Here is a 21,502-nt window from a genome sequence, read left to right as displayed (position 1 = left end):
GTTTCCTCCAGCCATTCGAGACACCTTTCTGCCACAACCCTGTGTGTCTGTACAGCCGCTTGTCCCCTCCCACTCCTGGGGGAGCCCCTTATGGTTCTTTTCAGACCACCTCCAAAGTTTCTTCCTGGCGGGGGGGTGGGGGGGCCTGATCAGCGTGGCCTTGACCTCCAGCTCTACCCAGACCAGCGTCTGGGATGTGGTTGGAACGAAGCCTCAGCTCCTTCATCTACCGATGGGGCTGGAAGGTAGTGGGAGTAGAACAGCTCTGAGTGCCCAGCAGATGGTGACAGTCACTCTCAGCTCTGAAAGGGTGGGCATGGGAGCTCCTTAGAGGCCTTGAGCTGGCACCTGCAGGCCATGAGCAGCTGCAGAGCCGACACACCAGCTTCTCTGCTGGGGAGGGGGGGTGGTGGTGGTGTGTGTGCGCACGCGCATGCGCGCGCGCCTCCTGAGCTCTGTAACCATGTTTGAACCACCTTCAGTCCCAGAGACACAGGCAAGGCCACCGGTGATTTCCGAAATGTCACTGGGCTAGACCCGGATGAGAAGATGGGCCAGAGCGGGTGGTTTCTCACCACCCCTCTCAGGACACATGCCAGGGCAGCCAGGGCGCCCTCAGCGGTAACTGCGTCTCAAGGGTTTGAACAGCCCATCCTTCGGCAGCTGGGGGAGGGGCAGCTGTTAGTCAGACCTGGGCTCCACCTGCAGCAGTGGCCTGCCCTTCTCTCACCTGGCTTCCCTTCCTCACCGGCCTCACCCAGTGCCTTAGAGGCTTTACTTTGAATTGTTTTAAAATGTGCCTTGGTCTGTGATGAGGCAGATTATAAGTAACACCCCCAAAAGCGAGGTTTACAGAAGGCCGCTTCAAAGTCCCGAAGTCCCCACATGAACCCAGCAGTGGACCCCGGCGGTCCCGAGACAAGGGCCGATTTGTCGCAGTGGCAGGACTGCGGCGGGGCATGGCTGGGCTCTTGGGGCACAGGGACACCATGGTTCTGGCTGGGAGAGGTGCACAGCGTGCCCCCTAGTCTGACTCGGGGTTTTCCGGGGGAGGGGGCGCAGAGAGGAGTGGCTGATGGGTTGGCTCAGTTGTCTCCTGCAGGCAGGTATGAGGTTCTCCGAGGTGTTCGCAGTGCCCAGAGCTTGAGCTTGTGACCCCACCTTTCCGAATCCCAGGGTCCCCCTCAAAGTCGAAGGTGCCCAGTGCCCAAGCACCTCACACTCAGCGAGAAGCCACAGGTGCCGGAGCTCAGCCACCTGGTCTCCCGATGGCAAAACGGCTTCTGGGACTTGAGCCGCCACTCTGCTGCCCTCTTACCGCAGCCTCGGAGAACCAAGCTTCCAAGTTGATGGCAGCCCGTGTGTGCGCGCAGCCCGAGTCCCGGCCGAGTGCGGGGTGTGGCCTTATTCCAGCCCTCCAAGGACAATGTAGCCGCCTGTCTTCAGCCCCAGTTTATAGCTGGACTATCAGAGAATACTTGCTGACTGCTACAGAGCTACCAAGGGGCAGAGGGGATTAGGATCCAGGCAGCCGGGCCCAACCAGAAGTTCCTTGCTCTACAACAGAGAAATGGCACGTGGCTGTGTGGAGTCCACTGCACAGGGGAGGCCACAGAGAACCACTGAGACCAGCCTCACATCAGAGGCAGAGTCCTCAGAAGGAAGACGAGTGGAGGGCACACAGGCCGGGCATCCAGCATGCCTCACAGTGACAGCCATGCATTCCTCGGGGGACAGTGAGACCTGGAATACCAGAGCCTGGCCCTCCCTGATCCTCGCAGGCTTGGGGGCGGAAGAGCATTGGACATAACCACCCGTCTCTGTGACAGGGTCAGCAGGAGACAGGAAGGGCATCTAGCAGTGGTGAGAGCCCAGGAATAGGGAGGGCATGAGGGGACCGAGGCGGTGAGTACCCCAGTATAAGCAGTCTGAGGCTCAGCAGGCAGCCTGAAGTGGGTGGAGGAGCGGGCTCTGCAGCACACGTCGGGTAACCACCCTGGGTGCTGCGGGGGAGCATGATGTCCCACCCTCCCGACACGTGGAGCAATACCTACCGCAGAGAGCCCTACTGGATGGTCTCTGACATGCTGAGCATGGTGCCTGGTGCACAGGGGCATCCAGCCCTCAGGAGCAGTTTTTGACGGCCCTAAATATCTTTTCAAAAAATCCGCCTCCTCTGCCTCCTCGCCTGCCCACTGCCCCGTGGAGCCCATGCCCTGCCTGGCCCCAGGCAGCGTGGCCCTGGCTGCAGGATAACTTACCCCAAGGAACTGCGCCTTTGTTTGGGGGCCCGTGAGGTAGTGGGCTGGGAGGGTCAGACAGGGTTCTCTTGTGTCCGGGTGGTGGGGGAGGAGGCCTCTTCTTAGACAGGGTGGAGCTGCCACTAGAGGTCTGGGAGCTTAGAGGGAGTGTTGAAGGTGGGCCGGTTGGACCTAGAAAGGAATTGATGGGGCAGGAAGGTTAATCCCGGTCTGGCAGGCCCGGCACAGCTAGAAGGCAACGATGCCCATGCAGAGGGTGGTGCCAGGAAGCCAAAAGGGCCACGCACGGCAGGTCCCAGCCACCCAGAGACATACTCGTTTGGGCTTTAAAACTGCTCGTTTCAAAAACAAAACAGAACACCACGGCAAACCAGCTTACGACAAAGGAAAGGACAGCATGTGTTTTTAAGGGACAAGATGCCAGTCAACACAGGGTTAACGAGTGCCAGTCATCACCTGGGGACACTGGGGAAATAACCATACACCTTAAACCAAGGACTGACTGGGGTCCCCACCACCTTCTGTGGAGGAAGAAGGCAGGCGGCATGCCAGCCACATCACAGCGCAGCACGGAGGCGGGCCATGCAGGAGGACCGTCTCTCACTAAAAAACAGTATCTTTCAAAGTGAAGGAATATTGGAACTTGGAAAAAAAAAGGCACTTTTCTAAATAATAAATGGTTGCATGTGAACAGTTACCTGGGAAAGAGAGAAAGCAAAGACTTTTCCCTCCCACTAATTCTGAATGGTTCCAGGAATCACAAAACACCTATTCATTTTGGGGCAGGTTCCCAAATATATTTGGCCTGCTGTCTCCTCAGAAAAGAAAAATGGAACTCTGCGCCTGCCCCGGGTGATTGAGAACTTTTGTACTGTCGCCCATGTCCCAGGATAATGTGCAGGCAACCTGACTTTGCAGCCTCCCCCCCCACTTCTGCCTCGGTCATTTCAGCTCCCTCACCCTTTTCAGGGGACAGGGTCACCCACTTTGGGAAAATGTCATATGCAATTTAAACACTGATTTCTTAAGGCTTTTAAAAAGATCCGCTTTTCTCCTGAGGTATGAACAAGAGAGAAGAAAATGAAAATCCTGTTGAAGAAGAAAAAGGTGGCACTTTCGAACTTGGGGGAAAGAAAAAAGGGGATTTGTTTTTCATATTGGGCAATGGGAGCAGGACAAGCGATACGAGTTTTTTTTACCTGAGGTGGCCCTGGGTGGGCTGGGCCAACCCCTCTGTGGTGGCCACTGCCAAGCATCTCTCTCTAAAATGCCACCGGCCTGTGGCTGACTGCATTCCTGGACAGTCTCTCTGCCCACAGGAAAGAGAAGGGAACGGGGCGAGGGGCACGAAACAAACGCTGAGAACAACGCACGACAAGCGTTCACCACGGGAGAGGGAGTACCTGTTGGTCCCGAAAGGCTCCAAAAGAGCTTTCTACATTCTGTGTAAAAGAAAAGTTCAATTACCGCCAGCCTCCTCGACTGACGACCCAGTCTTCAACACGTCCCACGGTTCATTCTAGTGAGACCAACAAACAGCACTGCTTCGCACCAATACTCCTCGGAGACGGTCTGGTTTTCCAAGTTGAGCCAACTCACGTCAGTAGAGGTTTACAAGGACACCATTTTACAGTGAGATACCCGACGGAGGCCTTGTCGGCACCCCAAACCAACGCCCGCCCTGTCACGGAGGCCGTCTGACAGGAAAGTTCTCCCCGGTGTGAGACAGTTTCTTGTGGTTTTCTCTCTCTAGAGAACCTGTCTAACAGTGTGTTCCCCAGTCCTGGTCCTCTAGATTTGCCTACCAGGCCTATGGGCAGGGGGTCGGTGATCAGGGCCACCAATTTGCACCCAGGAGCGCTGGGGCTTGCTATGACACAGGCCACTCGGGCTCGGGCACTGGGCAGCAGGTCTCCCGGAGGGTGAGGTGGCACCCGTCACCCGGCGACGCTGCTCCTGAGAGCCGGCATAGCATTTCCTGTGCTTGGCATGCGAGAACAAGCACAAGCGCCCAGTATCAGGAAGTGCAACTTTCCTCTAGCAAATCAATGGATAATAGACAAAGGGCAGATGCTCTCCAGCTTCATCTTGATCGCCACCTAGGGGCTGTTCTGAGGCCCTACCTCTGAACGCTCATTCAACTGGCTTCCAAGTGCAACCTGGAGACAAACACCCCAAAGGCAAAGTGCTAATGGGATGCCATCTCTGAGCATGGGTGCAGGCCCAACCACAGTAAGATAATCGGCCCCAGGGGTGACGGCACGGCTGCTCTGTCATCACTCTCCAGTCGCCACTGACAAACTGAAGGGGCGTGTGCTCCACAGGCCAAGGACGTGCCTTCCCGCCTTCACCTCCGGGTGCCAACCCCGAGAGGGTTCACTGCCTGCTTGCTTGCTGCAGGGTAGGCGCGACTGGCCAGGCTTTTCTCTGCGTGGTGTAGTGTGGGCATCTATTGAATAACCCCCCCCTGTAGGTTTTGGTGGCTGGTAATTCTTCAAGGAGAATGGGTGTGGTTCTCTTAAGCAAAACCTAGGGTTCATGGGGGGCGGGGGACCGTGGAACAGTCAACACGATGATGTAACGCCATGTTCAGAAAACAGATGCACAAACTAAGCTGTTCGGTACTAGAAGGGACAGAAGGGAGGAGGGTGCCACAGAAGCAAGCTCATCAGCTTCCACAGCACTAGGTTAAGAAGGCTGAGCATGCCTGGACTGGAGGCCGGGCCGGCCGGCACATTCGAGTGTTTCGGGCTCCCAGAGGCCTCCCACCCTGCCGGGGATGCTCAGTGCAAGAGGAACCCGAGTGTTGTCTGGCGAGCGAGCAGGGAGGGACAGGGAGGCAGAGGCACCACGGGAGGTGACCTGGGGCAGTTCGTTCTCTCATCCACGGGCCTGCGGAAGGAAGGAGAGCTCGCCTCAAACCTCACTGGCCACTCCTCTCGGCCCGCCTGTAACACACACAAGCTTCTATTTCTTTTCTTTGAAACCCGGCCCAGCCTTCCACGGCTGCTATACGTGACTCCGCGCCTGGGTCATGAAAAGGCCCTGAGGTGGTCCCGAGGCGGTGCTGTGTTGGCACCTCAGCTGCACTCATGTCTTTGTGGGGTCTCCTCTCCCACCCCAAAACAGTGCTTGTACAGCTGACCTGCGTGTCCACAAGGGGCAAGGGGAGCCACAGGCCTTTTTGTAAAAAACAAAACAAAAAAACACAAAAAGGGAATATTCTTTATTTGGGAAAGGATTTCCAAAACTCTTACAAATAGATCCTTGGTTAGTATGTGCTATAGATTATTGGCTCTTTAAAACCAGCTTTAAATCATGTTGAGAATTATGGGAAATCCAAGGCAGCTGAACTCCGAGGAGCGACACCTCTTTGCCTAGTACTGCGCGTGCATCTGCTAAGCTCGGAGGCTGAGTGGTTAGCGTGGCTGCTAGTCACAAGGGCAGTGGCTTTAACACCCCATGCAGCTCCGAGGGACCATGTCCTGGCGTAAAGATAGAGGTCCAGGAAGCCCTATGGGGTGGCCGGACTCCCACACGGGCATTGCTGTGGGCTGAAGTAGACATGACGGCACCCAATAATCACTTCCTGGGGCACACACTCATGTCTGTATTTGCCACAGTCACACTGAGGGGTTGGTGTGGTGGTTACGCGTTGGGCTGCAATCAGCATGGTCAGCAGTTCGAAACCACCAGCAGCTGGGCTTTCTACTCCTGTAAATAGTTATAGTTTCAGGAACCCACAGGAGGTGGGGGGCCACTATGAGTCAGCACTGCCTCGAAGGCAGAGAGGGCGTGAGTACAGTCACTTCTGGGGGTGGCCCTGGCATTTCTGAGGTACCCACGAGCCCCTCTGCCTGTCAGGTACTGAGCTGGGCACTCTGGATGAGACTGCCAAGACATGTGGAGGCACTTTCTGCCCCTGTGGCTCCCCCTCTCTTCTCGGGTTCCCCCAGGGTCTTCACCACCTTCTGCTCTCCTGCACCCATTTCCTGCCCTGCCCTTTGTCTTGCCACGCCACCTCCAGTGTCCTTGTCCCTCAATTCCCAGTGCCTCTTGGCCACCCCATGTGGACATTCTGCTGTGTCTTCCACTTTGGGGGTCCCACCCGAACCTGCTCCAGCGCAAAGGGCCGCAGAGTGCCTGTGATGGAAAGCTACTTCACAGACAAGTCCCCAGAACCCAGGAAGCCCACCTCACATTGGCCGGCTGGGTCCCCGGGCACCTCCAGGCACCATGTGCACCCGGCAGCCCAGAGCCCTGCACACCCTCCAGGGGCACCCAGGAAGCGACACTGCATTCACCAAAGCCACTCTGGAAGCACCTCGCACTCAGACCCCAGAGCTGGTGAGAAGTCTCAGCAGACAGGACCCGCCCATGGAGCTCAGGAAAAGGCCCCTTTCTGGAAAAATCACTCACCTATATTGAAGTAGAAACATTTCTAAAGGCCCATTCATAGACTCACAGCCCCATGCTTCCCAGCCTCCTCTCCCATTCTCGGACTCCAGGTCCCTGACAGTGAGAACCTTACAGCATCAGCACCGCCATCCCGTTTTCGGAGTAAAGACTCCCTGGAGAGCACAGGTAAGGGGGTAGGGAGGTGGCCAAAGGCCCAGTGGATACTCAGCTGAGCCAAATCCCAGCTCCACATGCCTCCAGGCCCGGCCTTGGCCATGACGCCACATGCCGCCCACTCTTTCTGCGGCCAGTCTGCACCAGTTGTCCCGTCCAAAGAGCCAGACAGAACTTGCCTCTCCCTCCTGTGTGCACCCTCATCTGTTGAGGAGCAGCACAAATGGAACCTTGCCTCTAATCCATTTTCCCTCCCCAGAGAGAGTGGCTCTTACCCCAGCAAGGCTACTGGCCCCAGACATTTTCCTCCCACAAGGTGAGGCGCACCCGTGCTCCCCGGGGCCATGTTTGGGTACTCGGGGCATTTACTGTTACGAACAGACTCCTTTCTTGTCAGCGCCATGTTTCCAGGAGAGCAGGGATCCCAGGGGCTCAATATCCCAATAACCCCCAAACAAAGTATCGGAACTAAAAGATAGCTTTAAGAATTATTGTTGAAGTCTGGGGAAAACCTGTCTTTTAAATGATTATTTACATATGTGAAGATGCCACAAGGGAAGGGTAGGGGTAGGGAAAGAATGCACAGCCACCCAGCTCTGACCAACACGATAGGAAGGCCCACCGTTCTGTGTATGAAAACCCACAGTTTTCATACACAGAACTTAAAGAGAGGCCTGGATATAGACAAAAAGCAGGTCCTACGTGTGGAGGAGGAGCCCTGGTGGCGTAGTGGTTATCGACTTGAACTGCTAACCACATGGTCCACAGTTTGAAACCACCAGGTGCTCCTTGGGAGAAAGATGGAGCTTTCTACTCCTGTAAAGAGTCACAGTCTGGGAAACCGTCAGGGACAGTGCGACCCTGTCCTGCAGGATGGCTATGAGTCGGCACTGACGCAACTCAGTCACAGAGAATTTGTTTTTTTAAATATGTGGAGGAAGAAGCTCAGGTGTAGTCGGGCAGGGCTCTCCCTGCCAGTGGGCCTATTCTCCACAGGAAACAGGACCAGCTCTCCCCGGGTCTTCAATCTCCTCCAATGGCACAGATAAGGACAAGCCCCAGGATTCAGCATGCTCCCTTCACGGCCTGACCCCAGCGTCAGAGAGCTAGTCACCATGACCCCAGGCCAGTCAGTGGTCACCAAGGTGGCCAGTGCAAAGGAACTCCTGTGGAAGGATTTACAAACTGCCCCTGCAATAAAGTAAAAAATAGTACCCAACATGAATCAAAGAAACCTTCCAACAGAATGCTTTGCGGCTGCGTTCCCATGAGATGAAAAGAAAGCTGTCTGCTCATTAATCTAAGAACCACGCTATGGACAGGGGAAAACTGGAATGTTTCCATGACCTTCTGGAGGCCTCTGTCTTAGTGCTCTGTCACAGGCCAAGGATGCTACCTCCCTCCACACCTCTCTGACCTCCTCTAATGACCGCCACAGGTCTCATGGGACAATGCGAGGTGAGGTGGGAGTGTGTCCACACTGTGTCTGGCCGTTAAGGGCTGAGGACATTTTGCCAAAGGACCTCCAGCAGGCCAGCTAGCACATGCAGAATGTCCGTGTGCTGCCCACGCCTGGGCGGCTGGTTTAGTTTCCTGACTGACCTCCTCCCTAAGGCTGTGCTGTCGGCTTGTGTCCAGGGACCTGGGCTGAGTACCTTTCTGCCAGGGCTGCAGAGACAGCTCTTTCTTCCTGGGGCCAGGCACAAGAGGGGAGACGCCCAGAGCCCTCTTCCAGACTTAGAGAAACCTCTCCTCATGTGCTCCAGCAGCACCCCTACGGGCTCCTTCCAGCACATTCCACCACCCTCTTCCCGATGAGAGAGCAAGCTCCCTCCTCGGTGCTGAGAATACTGATGGGTTTGAAGGCACGCAGGAGGCTGACCACACTCACACTGACCAAGTCACCTGAGAGGCAGCACTTCCTGTTCTCTAAATAGGGACACAGCGCCTCATTTTCCTGGGAGCCTGGGATACATGTTAAGCAGAGACAGGACCAGGATCAAGACTGGTAGTTACAGGGACAGGCACCACATTCTCCTTTTTGGGGTTGGGGGGGCAATGGGAAGGGGAGAAGGCAAAGTCCCAGAGGCCCCTGGGCGTTCTTAGTGGCCCAGGAGGTCGCTGTCTGATGTGCGCCCCTCGGCGTCTCATCCCTATGCTCCCCTCTGCCTAGCAGCCCTCTGGGAGGCTCAGCAGGCCAGGCTGCTCTGTGCTGATCACACACCATTACGACCCTATGTCTGCCGTGGGAAGTCTGTGTTACAGAAGGCAGGTAGGGAACATGGGTGAACACGAGGCATCGCTGCAGCACCTACCTTCAGTGGCCATGGGGACCCCTGAGCCAGAGGTGAAGTGCAGCCAGCGTGTCAGGCTCACCTTTCTGACGCGTGTGCACACGCCCGCCGAGGGTGGCTGACAGCCTCCCGGCGTCTGACTGCCCCTCTCACGAAGCACGCCCTTTCTTGGGGTGGGGGTGCCTGCCACATGCTGGGACCCACTACTCAGAGCCCCTGCGGGTGAGGCCGGCTTGGGTGCTGTCCCTCTGGCCCTACACCAGGAGGACTGTTTCTGAAATCCCAGGAGCTGGGTGGCACTGGGTCTCCTGTGAGCTCTGCTGCGGTGTTAGGCTGGGCTGATGCGCCTCACTTCACTTTCATACCAACTGCACTGCCACAAAACGCTGTGAAGGCAGAGCGCCCCCCTTCCTTTCTGTGCTGCAAACTATCGAAACACACAGCTGAACTACACGAACACACGAACCCAGCACAGCGAGCAGCCTCTGCGTGATGCGCTTCCTCTGTGCTACAGAAAGCGCTAAGCACACCACGCCCCGTTCCTCACCAACGCTTTAGCTTCAAGGTTAAAGATAAAGCACACGTGGCAACTCTGGGGAAAGGTCGATGATGATGCTGCTGGTGAGGAAGCTTTTCTAGGAGTTTCTGTGTCTGGAGCCTCCCATGTGTCTGAGGAAGGTGCAGGACGGCAAGGTCTGGATCTGCAGGGCTGCGCTTCCCTGAGCCATGAGCCGCAGCGCTGGGCCAGCACAGCCTTCATGTCTCCTGAGGCCCCTGAAGCTTCTGGAAAGGGTTTCTGTGCTGGCTTCAGAATCACTGGACGGCCCTGCTTTGTACCCTCACATTGCGGCCTGACCAGCTTGGTCCAGAGTGCCCATTTCTGCCTCAGCATCTGGACCCCTACCTGGCCCCCGGTGGTCATGGCTCCTGGGGCGGTGACCTCAGCAGCATGTTCCTGGAGAATGGGCCACCCAAAGGCCACCAAGACATCTTTTCAATGCACCTGGTCACCAGCTCAACATAAACAGAGTGGGGAGGGACGCCCAGCAGAGGTGAAGTCTCCTTTCATGGAGAGCCTCTGCCGGTCCGCAGCGTCTCCAGAGAACACCCTTGCGCCAGCACATCTGTTCTCCCATACAGCCAGAGGCTGCCTCTCATGCTTCAGCCACTCAGCAGGTCATAAGAAGGGGGCTCTTCAGGGCTCCCCACAGCCACATCACCTCCGCCCCTAAAGCCCTGCGTCAGATGGCCAGGACACAGGGATTCATCTGGACACTGGTGTTGGGCACTCCCGGGGAGCAGGCTGGGGGCCTCAGTCTGTCCTTAACTGACCATGGCTGCCAGCGCCAGCTCTCAGAGCGCCGTCCTGGCAGCTGGGTCGCTCAGTATATCTGGCTTTTGGAGAGAGCTCATTCGAACTCAGGAGGAACATGCTTAGCACGGGTCCAACAGCCTGCTTTAAGGGTTCCTGTGCGCCTTTGAAATGAAATCACCAAGGGGGTGCTGGGGGGTGACCAGCAGACTCCGTCAGGCTGCTCAATGACCTGGAGACGCTCCACAGGTCCAGGCCTTGCTTGTCTCCGTTGGAAACAACAATGACGATGCAGCATGGCATTGTCCCCTAGTCCCTTGTGGGATCAGAGGTCCCCCCTCCATCAAGTGCCCCCTCCCCAGTGAGGGAAGTGGCAGTGCAGCCCTCCTTCCCGCAGAACTGCCCATCAGGCGGCCATGGCCCTGCCCCACCTGCAGAAGGGGGCAGTCCACCTCGGGCTACCTCACTGGCTCCCCTGGCCCACTACAGTCAGGTTGCTTGCGTAACTGGGAGGGGGATGGTTGCAACCTAAGCCTTTCACTGGCCCAGAGCCTACCATCTCCGAGGCCGTTTGGGGACTCCCAGAGAACACTGTTTCTATTTATAACCCAGTCTCAATGGAGAAGCAGCTCTGAAAAAATAGTTTTGAATAAAGCTCACATTCCCAGAGAATAAGCCCAGTGTGAGTCCACTCGGCCCGGAGCCCTGCACCCCACTCACGGGAGGGGCCGCACTCTCAGCGACAGCCTGGGCACTCTTGGCTTCCCCAGCTGAAAGGACCTTCCCTGGGGTGTTGCTGGGCCTCGGCTACCCTGCACGGCAGTGACGGGCTGACTCCCTGGGCAGGGCCTGCACTGTGGATGGGGCTCCTCCTGAGGGTGCCTATGCCTGCCGGGGGATCCTGTGTAAGCACTTTGCTGCAGGGTGCTCACAGGAGGGGTGGAGGCGGGCTGTGGTCATGAGGCACCAGGTGTGAACACCGGGTGGCCGAGAACTGTGGCAGATCACACAACCCTGCCCCGTGCCCCAGTGTGCACGCCTGTGACCCATGCCTTCCCAGCGACATGACAAGTGCTTGGTTCGAGGCTACTCACAAAGCACGTGCCTCCTGGCCATGACAATGTCACCACTGTCTGTGCAGGGGGCACCCAGAGCCCAAGAAGGTAACCCTTCCACCACCCTCACGGCACAGCAGGAGGCTGGCTCTGGGACTGAGCCCACCTGGGTCGAATTGTGACTGCTATGTACCAACTGTGTGACCTAGGAGAGGGCATTCTACCTGGTTTCCTCATCTGCAAGATGGTCACAAAGCCCCCATCCGTCTCATACTCCTGCTGGGAGGCTGACCCACTCCAGCTGTGGCCCAGTACAGTGCCCGCCAGGCCCCTGCCCCAAGCTGCCACGACAATACTCTGCCACTCAGAGGCAGCTTGCCACGCTTACCCTGAAGCCGAGCAGGTGCCAGCTTTGAGGATGGAGTTGCCAAGCGCGTACCTTTGCCTGCGTTTCTCGGAGGCAGCGGAGGTGCCTCTGCGGATGGCGACGTGGGCGAGTCTGTGCTCGTGGAGGCGAAGATCTGGTTGGTGAAGGCGCTGTAGGAGAGCCGCTGCTTGTCCCTCGGCGTGCTGAAGCCTGGCAGGGACAGCTTGTCCTGCGGGGAGGTGCTCAGCGAGTGGCAGAAGCTCTGGGGCCGAGGGGAGCGCTCCTTCTTGATGGGGCTCGGCTGCTGGGAAACAGCAGGAACTCAGTCTGGGTCACAGCTCAGGGGCTGGGGGCCTCTCGGCAGGGCTCAGCAGCAGCATTCACAAGGGTATGGCCTCAGACAGATCTCAGATGTGACAGATACCGTCCCACTTGGGGATTCCAAGTGACATTCCTGGCCACATTCCTGCTCACTCCACAGTGTCCAAGCTTAGTCCCAACTCCCTTTCACCCAGCACCCACCCTTAAAGTAAACCCACCCTAACTCGCAGCTTCCCACGCAGACCACCCACCACACCCACCCACTGGGATCCCTGAAGAAGGGTCTCAGGTCCATGGCACCCCATCCACCCATCCTTCTCTCCTCTCTTGGCCTGCAGGTCTTCATGGGGAGCTCAGCAGTGACCTGAAAACCCACTCCTCGTTCAGGTACTTACCCCCAACCTTGGGAACGTCCTCTCTCCTTCCAGCCCCTCTCCACCCAACAGCCAGAGCTGGTAAGAAATGGGGCTCTCTCCTCCCACAGTAAACCCCTACTGCTGGTCCCGCACATGGAATAAAGGGTAGCCCCTATCTGTCTCTCACCCCCGCATCCATCCCGAAATGTCCCCACTGCTGACTTCCCAGTCCACACAGGGACTCCTCCCCTCAGCACATGTGCCCCAACCCTCCCACTTCTTTGCCTGGCTAGAGTCTACCCAGTGCTGAGACCCATCTAAAAAGGCACTTCCCTCACAAGTCTCCAGGACTGGCTGGGACAAGGCGGCTGCTCTGTCCTCTGGACCCCGCCTGGGACAGCCGCCAGAGCCAGAGAATAATGCTGGGTGGTTGCTGGCTGTGGGAGCCTCCAGTCAGTCTGACTCACAGCGACAGAACAGTGCTGGGCCACACATATCACCTCTATGTCACTGTCCTGGGGCATGTCTTTGAGGTATCTGTCGGGACCACTGTTCACACCCTGCCTGGCACAGTGGGAGTGCCCCACCATGCCTGCGGAGGACACCATGCCCTTCAGTGCTACAGGGTCACCTCAGGGAGCTGGACAAGACCGGGCAGATTCTGAGAGCCCGCCTCCCAGGTCACTTTGTGAGTGACAGCTGTATTCCTATCTGGATGGTGGACCGTGCTCCGCAGGGACCCAAGGCTGAGCAGGGAGGTCCTGGGAGATCCCAGGCCATGGGGACGAGCACCCACCTTGTCATCCAGGTCGTCGTCACTCTCGTCCATCTCCTCTTGGCGCAGGTTCCACTCGTACTCCACGTGGACGTGGGGGTTGAACTTCCCGCACTTGGCCTGGGAGAGCTGACAGACAACAGGGGTGCATGGTTTTTCATCCTGACCTTCAACCACCCCAACCTGATGTGGACGATGCGAGAACCCGTGTTCTCAGTGTCAAAGCTGCCGCCACCACCAACTGCACAGTCGGTAGGATGGCAAGACAGGCTTTGTGAGGAAGCGCAGTCACAGGGCGGGGCCAGCCAGCTCACTCAGCGGAAACCCAGGCTGCAGTCACGCTCCCCCTACCCCCTTCCTTCAGTCATGATGAGCTCAAGTCCCACAGGCAGAAGCAAGAACCACCAGCGACACGAGTTGCCACTGAGTCGATTACAACTCCCCTCGACCTCTGTGGTGTGTTTATGGTGGGGCCCTTTCGGAAGCAGATTGCCAGGCCTTACTTCTGAGGTACCTCGGAGTGGGTGCAGACAGACCACCTTTCAGTTCAGAGCCACAGACTTAACACACTACATGAGAGGCCTACTCGGGTCCAAGGGAGTGCGTTTGTGCGGAGTGTGGAGGAGCAGTGGGGTGAACCTTCTGGGCCCGTGACACAGCTCTATGGTGCGTGGAACCGGCCTCCCAGGGAATTCTTTGCAAGACCTCAGCCCACAAGCCTGTCAAGAAGCCTTTGGCTTCAGTGCCAATCCTGTCGCCCACAGGCATGTGCACAACACACTCATCAGTCTCCAAATGCTGTCCCAGCGCTTGTCCAAATGTTTTGGCCAGTGTTGAAAAATAGAACAATTCCCCAAAGGAATTTGGTTCTCTGAGCTCTAAGCACAGGGCCCCCGCGCCCCACCCCTCTTACCAGGTCTTCACACTGCGTGGCCTTCAGCCTCTTGGCTATGTCCAAGGCAGTTTCTCCAGCCTGGTTGACTGAAACAGGGAAAGGGGAGACTGCATTAAGTTGATGATGTGGGGGAGGAATGAGCAGCTCACGACCACCTGATGGCCCAGCAGGCCTGAGTTTTCAGGGCTGCCTGGTGGGCCTGTGCTTACCTGCATCCACGGTGGGCTTGCTCCTGAGCAGCAGCTTCAGGCACTCAGGCTTTCCGTACAGGCTGCAGTAATGCAGGACGCTGTTGCCCAGGGCCGTCTGCTTGTCCAGGTTCCCACTGGAAAGGCACGGCGCAAACCCAGTCACGAGATCACTTGGGGCCACAGCGGTAGACCCTACTTATTGCCATGCTGCTCAATAAATACAACGGAAAAACGGCCGACTGCAACTACGATGTTCCTGACATTATGTCTAAAATCACAGACCACGTGATGAAGCCCAACTCACAGTGACGCTCCAGGGCACCGGAGAACTTCCCCGTGGGGTTTCCAGTCTAGGGTTTAAACACGCGCCCGGGTGCCTTCGACAGGAGCCGTCAGCATGGACTGAGTGCCTTCTCGTCTCTATGTCAGCGAGGTCACCCAATAGCTGACCTACAGGGACGGCCTTATTTCCCTCAGGGCTGGGGCTCCTAGTTCCACGCAGGAGCTGCTCGTGCCCGGGTTTCTCCCTGCGACTGGCTGAGTGGCATCACTGCATGCACGTACCGTGCTGCTGTGTTCACCCACCTGCCTGCTGAGGGCCACCCAGGCCGTTTCTACCCTTTGGTTGCGCTAAGTAGGGCTGCAGTGAGCCTGGGGTGCAATACTCTGCTGGTCCAATTGGGAGTTCCCGGTCTCGTGTGCTTTGACACACGCATACTGCCAAGTGTCCTGGTAGGAGTTTTGCTGTGTCTTTCCTCCACTCGGCCATGTGAGGATGAAGGATCTTCTCACGCTGGCTTTCGGCTCAAAGGGCAACCTGCTCTATGCCTGCCGCTGCCTTACCAGCTCAGCAGTGTTGCTCACACTTCCAACTCAGTACCCACCACCACCACCTGAATGACCACCACGGCTGGAAGGGATTTTGGATAAATCGTATTTTCTTCGATGTCTTAAAAAGTGGAAAACACCATTCTCTGTCAATATCAGTATTCCATACAATTGCGGAAGCCCCTACATACATGGGCCTAAAATAAGTGTAGCCCTGGCTTGTTTTAATACACTAATGGGCCGCGAGAAGTTTGTGTTAGAATGGAGTAAGATAGGAGGAATGCCCACACACTTAAAGACCCGCGCATATCTTCATGGCCTCAAGTTCTGAGCATCTTTTGCTGTATGCCACCTTGGCTCCTATTAGTATGCTCTTACTCTGTATCAAACTTGGCACGGCTGTTGGGCAGAGCACACTTACTGCTAATCCACTGGGAAATTCTGGACAAGCAAACTCATGGATCTCTATGTCTTGTATTGCTCAAGCATCTCTTTCCACCTGTCCAAGAGCAGCAGGCTGCTGAACACTGACCACATTCTACAATTATCCAGACGCTGCCTTACCTTTTGTAAATAAAGCTTTATTGGAACACTGCCATGATCATACTGTCTATGGATAACACTGCTGTACATGGGCAAGAAACTGTCATGCCTGAAACATTGACTATCTGATTCCTCACGAAGAAAGCTGGTCTGTTCCTGGCCAGGGCCACTAGCAGCCCTTGTACAGGTCCACTTACAGGGCACATTCAGCAGCACGCCCACAGAGAAGACGAACTCCTACCTGTTTTGTACAAGGAAGTCCACCAGGTGCAGAGAGGTGTGGTCTGCAGTCCGCACTGCCAGGTGAAGAGCCGTCTCCCCTAACTCCTGAAGAGGAGAGGGTAAGTGTACAGAGGTGGGCTGATGCCGCAGCAGCTTTGTTTACAAAACAAACAACAAATCCCACCTCCACCTGGTGCTCAGTGACCCCCTTCCCAATCTACTGTCATTGGGTGTTTTGACTCAGGGACCCTGAGGTACAGGGCTCTGACACCATACGTCCTCACTTTCCTCCTGCAGAGCGGTTGGTGGATTTGAACTGTGGTTAGTATTCGCCTGAACAGTGCCCCAGGGTTCCACAGTGACCCTACGAACAGAGCAGAATGGCTCCGAAAGTTTCCAAGGCTGTGCTCTTTACAGAAGCCGGCTGCCTCATCTTTCTCCTGAGGAGCAGTGGGTGGGTTTGAACCACCAACCTTTCAGAAAGCAGCCAAGCACTTCGAGCATTGTGTTACATCAGTACGGTATCCTCAAACCATGACTAGTAGTGCACCTCTCCTCCCCTGCCACGTGGTGCTAGCAGTCTGGAGCCATCCTGAACCCTCCCTGCATGCCTCCTGTCTGACGTGGGCGACCTCACCTGACCCGGGTCCAGCAGCGGCTCCATGAGCTCCACCCCTTCTGCATAGACTTGAATCAGTGCCAGCAAGTCCCTGGCCTTGACGGCCTCCAGCAGCTCGCTCAGCTTCGCCGAAGAGGAGGAGCAGGTCTTCCTGGAGAACCGGTGGTCGACATACTTGGCAGTGATGTATTCTTTCCGAGCGGTCCTACAACCCAAGAGGACAGGGGTGAGTGCTGGGGCCTGGTTTCCAAGAGCTAAGAAAAGTGTGCATTGCTTTTGGACCAACATTCTCTCTGGAATGTTAACTGAGACACGCCTTGTCAGCATTTAAACAAAGCAGGCGCGAGCCGGTGTTCCTGTGGAAGCTGTCTGCACTCAGGGTCGGCCACACAGAGGTGCGCACCTACCACTGGGATGCACACCAGCCTTCTTCACCCCCATGAGCTGCAGCAGGAGAAACACTTCAAATGCAGATACGCATAGGATATGGAAAGGAGTGCATTTAAAGGGTGAAAAAAACTCTGCAAGACCATGTGAGAGCCGCGTGGAAAGAGCTTCTGTCACCTGACACAGCTCCATCTTACAGAAAAGGGGGCTGTCCTCCAAACAGGAGCTGCAGAGGGCTGAGGAGTGGCTGTCTGTCAGGAGCAGGAGAATGCTGGGGGGTGGGAAGAATCACCCCTGGTCCATCCAATTTTCAAGTGGCTCTCTGGTGGGACTGAGAGGACAGCAGAGACAGGCGTCAGGGAGAGGGGGATACTGATGGCACTGTCCGACATCGGGGATCCAGCTGGGCCGGAATTCGCCCCTCGTTTCCCACAAATGTAAGCCAGTGAACAGAGCACACCGGCCTGGGTTCAGGTCCTGCTCCTCCAGAGTGCTGCGTGAGCCTCGGCAGACCACGTAACGCCAAGTGACCTGCGCAAATCGAGTTCTCTCCGGGCCTCGGTTTCCACATCCATACAACTCCTGCCTGTGTACTACCTAGCGTCCACCGTCTAGGGAAGAGTTGAGGTGTGGGTGGTGCATTTGCCGAGAGCTTCCTCCTCTCGTGATCGAGAAAGGTCGGACCAGGACCAACAGCAAGCTGCAGGGAGGTCACCCCGGACATGCGTCTCCACACACCCATTGGGCAACACGTCTGGGCTTCACTGCCTCCCTCCCTCCTCCTTTCCAGAGCACCTTCTGATCAAGCAGGAATTCATTTCTTTCTTTCTGTTCACCTGAAGCTTCTGACATTTTAGAAAATGGAAGTCAGAGGAACGTTCTGGACTAGGCTCCGGCCCCAATGGGCTCCACACAAGGAACGGACAGAGCAGGCTTTTCTGAGTTCCTCTGTGGCTTCCTGAGTGGCTCCGGCCGTCTCGGGTTCACACAAAACCAGGTGCTTGGCGTCGTCACGAGCCAGGTCTACCTGGTCTCGAGTCCACACAGCAAGTCCTCAGAGTGCAAGTGCAAGGGGAGGGGGAGGGTGTATCAGCAGTGGCATCCCAGCTGGGGTCCGCATCAGGAGGGCAGAGGGAGGGCCGTGGTCTCTGTCTGTGGTCTGCACTTCTGCTGTTAGGCCAGGGGATCACCTCAACTCAGAACATAGGAGACTCAATAGTCGCCACATCTGGTTGGCATTCTGCTGCATGGCCGTACCCCCGGCTAAGTGCCAGGTGCCTCAGACGGACCCTAGCTGGGTCTCTCGTCCTCTGATGGTGACGGAAGGGCAGGCCACATGGTCGGGCCTGTGTAATGGTGGTGACTGTGGCCACTGTCCTGCACAGAGGCTGTGAAGGCGTGCGTTTCTTCAGGTTCTTGCTCAGCAGGCTGCCCCCATTTGGACTTTCACCAGGATGCCGAGTCCCCGTGGCTCCTACTTATCTCGACACCCCACTGTGGGGAAGGCATTGTCCTCATAAAGCTCTCACCGCCAGGAGGGCTCAGCTGCACCTACCTAGGGGCAGGTGAGGATGGGAATCTGGGGCCAGACTTTGCCCAGATCACGAGGCATTTGCTAAGGGAATAGACCACAAAGAACGGTTTCTGAGCGGGCAGGGGAGCAAGGACAGAAGAGGAGAATGCGCAGCGTACGGGAAGCACTTACATATCACTTGAAGGCGTGGGTTTTGATGAGGGGCTGGGTAAGTTGGCTTCCATAATATCATTAAAACTATTGTTTCCTACATTCTTGGCCAGCTGTAACAGAAACAAAACACGTGACGGCAAACTCTTTACAATGCGTGTAAACGTCCTGAGTGATTTCTCAGTATTTTCCCTCACTTGATTCAGATTACAGACCGTCCAGCTGGTGAGCACATGTTTCCTGAGCACCGGCCATGAGGTACCAGGCATGGCACTCAAGTGCTGGAAAACCATTTGTCTTCCTAGAGGAGCACCCGGGGCTGACAAAGCCCAAGACCACCCACTAACAAGAACAGCACCCTTGCAGTGTCGTGTGAGCAAACACCAAGACTGTAGAAAATGGCCTTCCACACCCCCCGCACGCTCGCACGCTCGCACGCTCTGTCTCCCCACCTGCGGTCAGGCAGAGCAGGCCCCAGTGGTGCGCTCCAGGCTTCATTAACAGCAAGGGCGTTTCCCACCACCTCACGTCAGACTGAGTCCTGGTGGTCGGAAGAGTGCGGGACTCCTTCACGTGCAGGCCACAAAGGAAGCTGCTGCTGCAGCGGCTACTGGAGAAGGCCCAGACCGCACTGTGCTTCTGAGATCAGACAGCCCTCTCAAGAATGCCTGAAGGGAGACTGGTCCCTCAGAGCATCTTGGGATCAATGTTCATGTTTGAGATGTGTTCATGCAGCCGGGCCTTGGGGTTCTGTGTACTAGGGTTCCGGATTTGAACTCTCCCCTCTTCTAATTGAAAAACTAGGTCTCACTGGTACCAGTGACACCATCTGTGGAGTGACACACGGAGATGGAGTGCGCTCAGGTAATGGGCGGAGCCTTCCCTCCAGGGTCCTGAGGAGTGAGTGAGGGCCTGAGTCCCAGCGAGCTCATGTCCTGCTCCTCCAGTCAAGGGGTCCATGTTCCTCCTGGGGGCTCTGATGTCAGAGACTGCTAGCAAGGTGGGCAGCTGCCCTGACCTATTAGCACTTTTTTCCAGACAGGGAGTGGTCACCTAGGCCTCCAGGGGACGTGAGGCCGGGCTCACTCAGTCTGGTCCAAGGAGCCCTATCTCCCTTCCAGGAAGCTGAACCTGGGCATGAAGGCTCACAGTAAACCAGGTCCAAATGGGCAAGACAGGCTGAGACACAGGCATTATGGAGAACAACAGGGGGCTTCCCTGCTTTGGTTTGGGATACCGAGGGTAACAATTTCACGTGGCCCTAACTTGGCTCTGAATCTGGGTAAACATTACATTACTATACCAAGAACCACAACTGCATAAAAGGCTTCCCCACATCACCCAAAGATGCGATGGGTTAAGGAGGAACCGGCTTTAGGATGGAACCCTGGGTGAGGCTAGCACTCAGCTAGTTACTGGCAGAAGGCGGCAGAGTCACGTACATCCACAACCACGTTGGCAGAAAAGGTCTGGCAAATCAAGTTGCAAGAAAATTGGTCCCTGAAAACCCTGTGACGCACATTTCCTCCAGGAGGCACATGGGGTTGCCAGGGCTCAGAATGCACATGACGGGTTGGTTATGACAGCAGCCAAGAGGCCATGCCTAATTCACGTGCACTTTCACCAACATGGGAGCAGCAAGCCACAACTGAGGGCAATTTTGAAGCCAGGAGGTTTAATAATCTGAGCCAGCAGGTAAAGTGAGCTGAGCCCCCAGCCTACTTTTCACAGTGATTCCTGTGAAGCACATGACAGCCACCGTCTAAAGGAGCAGGCAGCTCACCCCGGGGGAAAAGAGACAACTGAGTCCCAAAGTTTGACTTGCATATTACAGAACTCTACGCGCCCTCACTTCTTCCAATGAGACACTGAAATCAACATTACATGTCACAAAAGCTAGTTTACATGTCTATGTACATGAACAAACTTCAGAAACTAGGAAACCTTTGTCTTCAGCAGAAACAAACAATAAAGGTAGCAAGTACATTCATGAAAAGAAACATGCTTCTCTCCCCTCAAAGTATCCCCACCCACCCAGATTACTTACCAAGAGTTCAGAAGTTCCTAATTTGTCTAGTTCCAAAGACTGAATGCGAGAAATATGAACCCCCATTTCCCTATGGATGCCGGAACATTCTATACAGGTCAAAATGCCCAAGTTGGTTGAAAGCCAGGTAGGTTCTGTGGAGAGAATTTTGAAGACAATAAAGCAAACACGGTGTTTAGTTTTAATGTGCCAAATACTGGAGATGCTAATGTAACAGAAGTAAAAACCTTGTTAGAAATTACGAGGTAATCCAGAGGAGAAAACAATGGGACCGACAATTCTGGGGGAACATGGGAGAGGGGGAGATGGGGGGAAAGGATGTGGTACGAACAAACCCAGGGACTAGGGAACAACAAATGATCCAAATTGGTGGTGAGGTGGGTGTGGGAGGCCTGGTAGGGCATAAACAGGGTAATGTAACAAAGAGGAATTGCTGAAACCCTGGTGGGGACTGAGCATGATAATGGGGCAGGGGGAAGTCAAGGGAAATAGAGGAAAGAACTGGGAGGCAAGGGGAATTTATAGAGGTCTACATAAAGACATATATATACACATGCAAATAAATTTATATATAAGGATGGGGAAATAGATCTATGTGCATATATTTATAGGGCTAACATTAAGGTAGCAAAAAGACATTGGGCCTCCACTCAAGTACTCCCTCAATGCAAGAATACTTTCTTCTATTAAACTGGCATTGTATGCTGCTCACCTTCCAGACACAACCGCTGAAGACAAAGCGGGTGAATAAGCAAATGTGGTGAAGAAAGCTG

At 55.7% G+C, this 21,502-nt stretch overlaps 1 protein-coding gene across 8 annotated transcripts in view; it reads right to left on the bottom strand.

The window, feature by feature from the left end:
- Positions 1-21,502, bottom strand: part of ASAP1 (ArfGAP with SH3 domain, ankyrin repeat and PH domain 1) — a 289,743-nt gene that overhangs the window by 12,673 nt on the left and 255,568 nt on the right. For 3 of the 8 annotated variants that reach the window (XM_075549251.1, XM_075549253.1, XM_075549252.1), the window contains exons 17-25: positions 20,730-20,863; positions 18,704-18,795; positions 16,630-16,816; positions 16,012-16,097; positions 14,418-14,533; positions 14,227-14,294; positions 13,335-13,442; positions 11,883-12,165; positions 2,262-2,432 (exon numbers count right to left, since the gene is read on the bottom strand). In XM_075549251.1, coding sequence (XP_075405366.1) covers positions 2,262-2,432; positions 11,883-12,165; positions 13,335-13,442; positions 14,227-14,294; positions 14,418-14,533; positions 16,012-16,097; positions 16,630-16,816; positions 18,704-18,795; positions 20,730-20,863 — 1,245 coding nt within the window. The remainder of the gene's footprint in view (positions 1-2,261; positions 2,433-11,882; positions 12,166-13,334; positions 13,443-14,226; positions 14,295-14,417; positions 14,534-16,011; positions 16,098-16,629; positions 16,817-18,703; positions 18,796-20,729; positions 20,864-21,502) is intronic. The other 5 variants (XM_075549254.1, XM_075549255.1, XM_075549256.1 and 2 more) reach the window with 5 other exon arrangements.

This window comes from Tenrec ecaudatus, chromosome 5, assembly GCF_050624435.1.
Source record: "Tenrec ecaudatus isolate mTenEca1 chromosome 5, mTenEca1.hap1, whole genome shotgun sequence".
Taxonomy (NCBI): Eukaryota; Metazoa; Chordata; class Mammalia; order Afrosoricida; family Tenrecidae; genus Tenrec; species Tenrec ecaudatus.
Note: the sequence above shows the minus strand (reverse complement) of the source record. Positions and strands in the feature narration are given on the sequence as shown.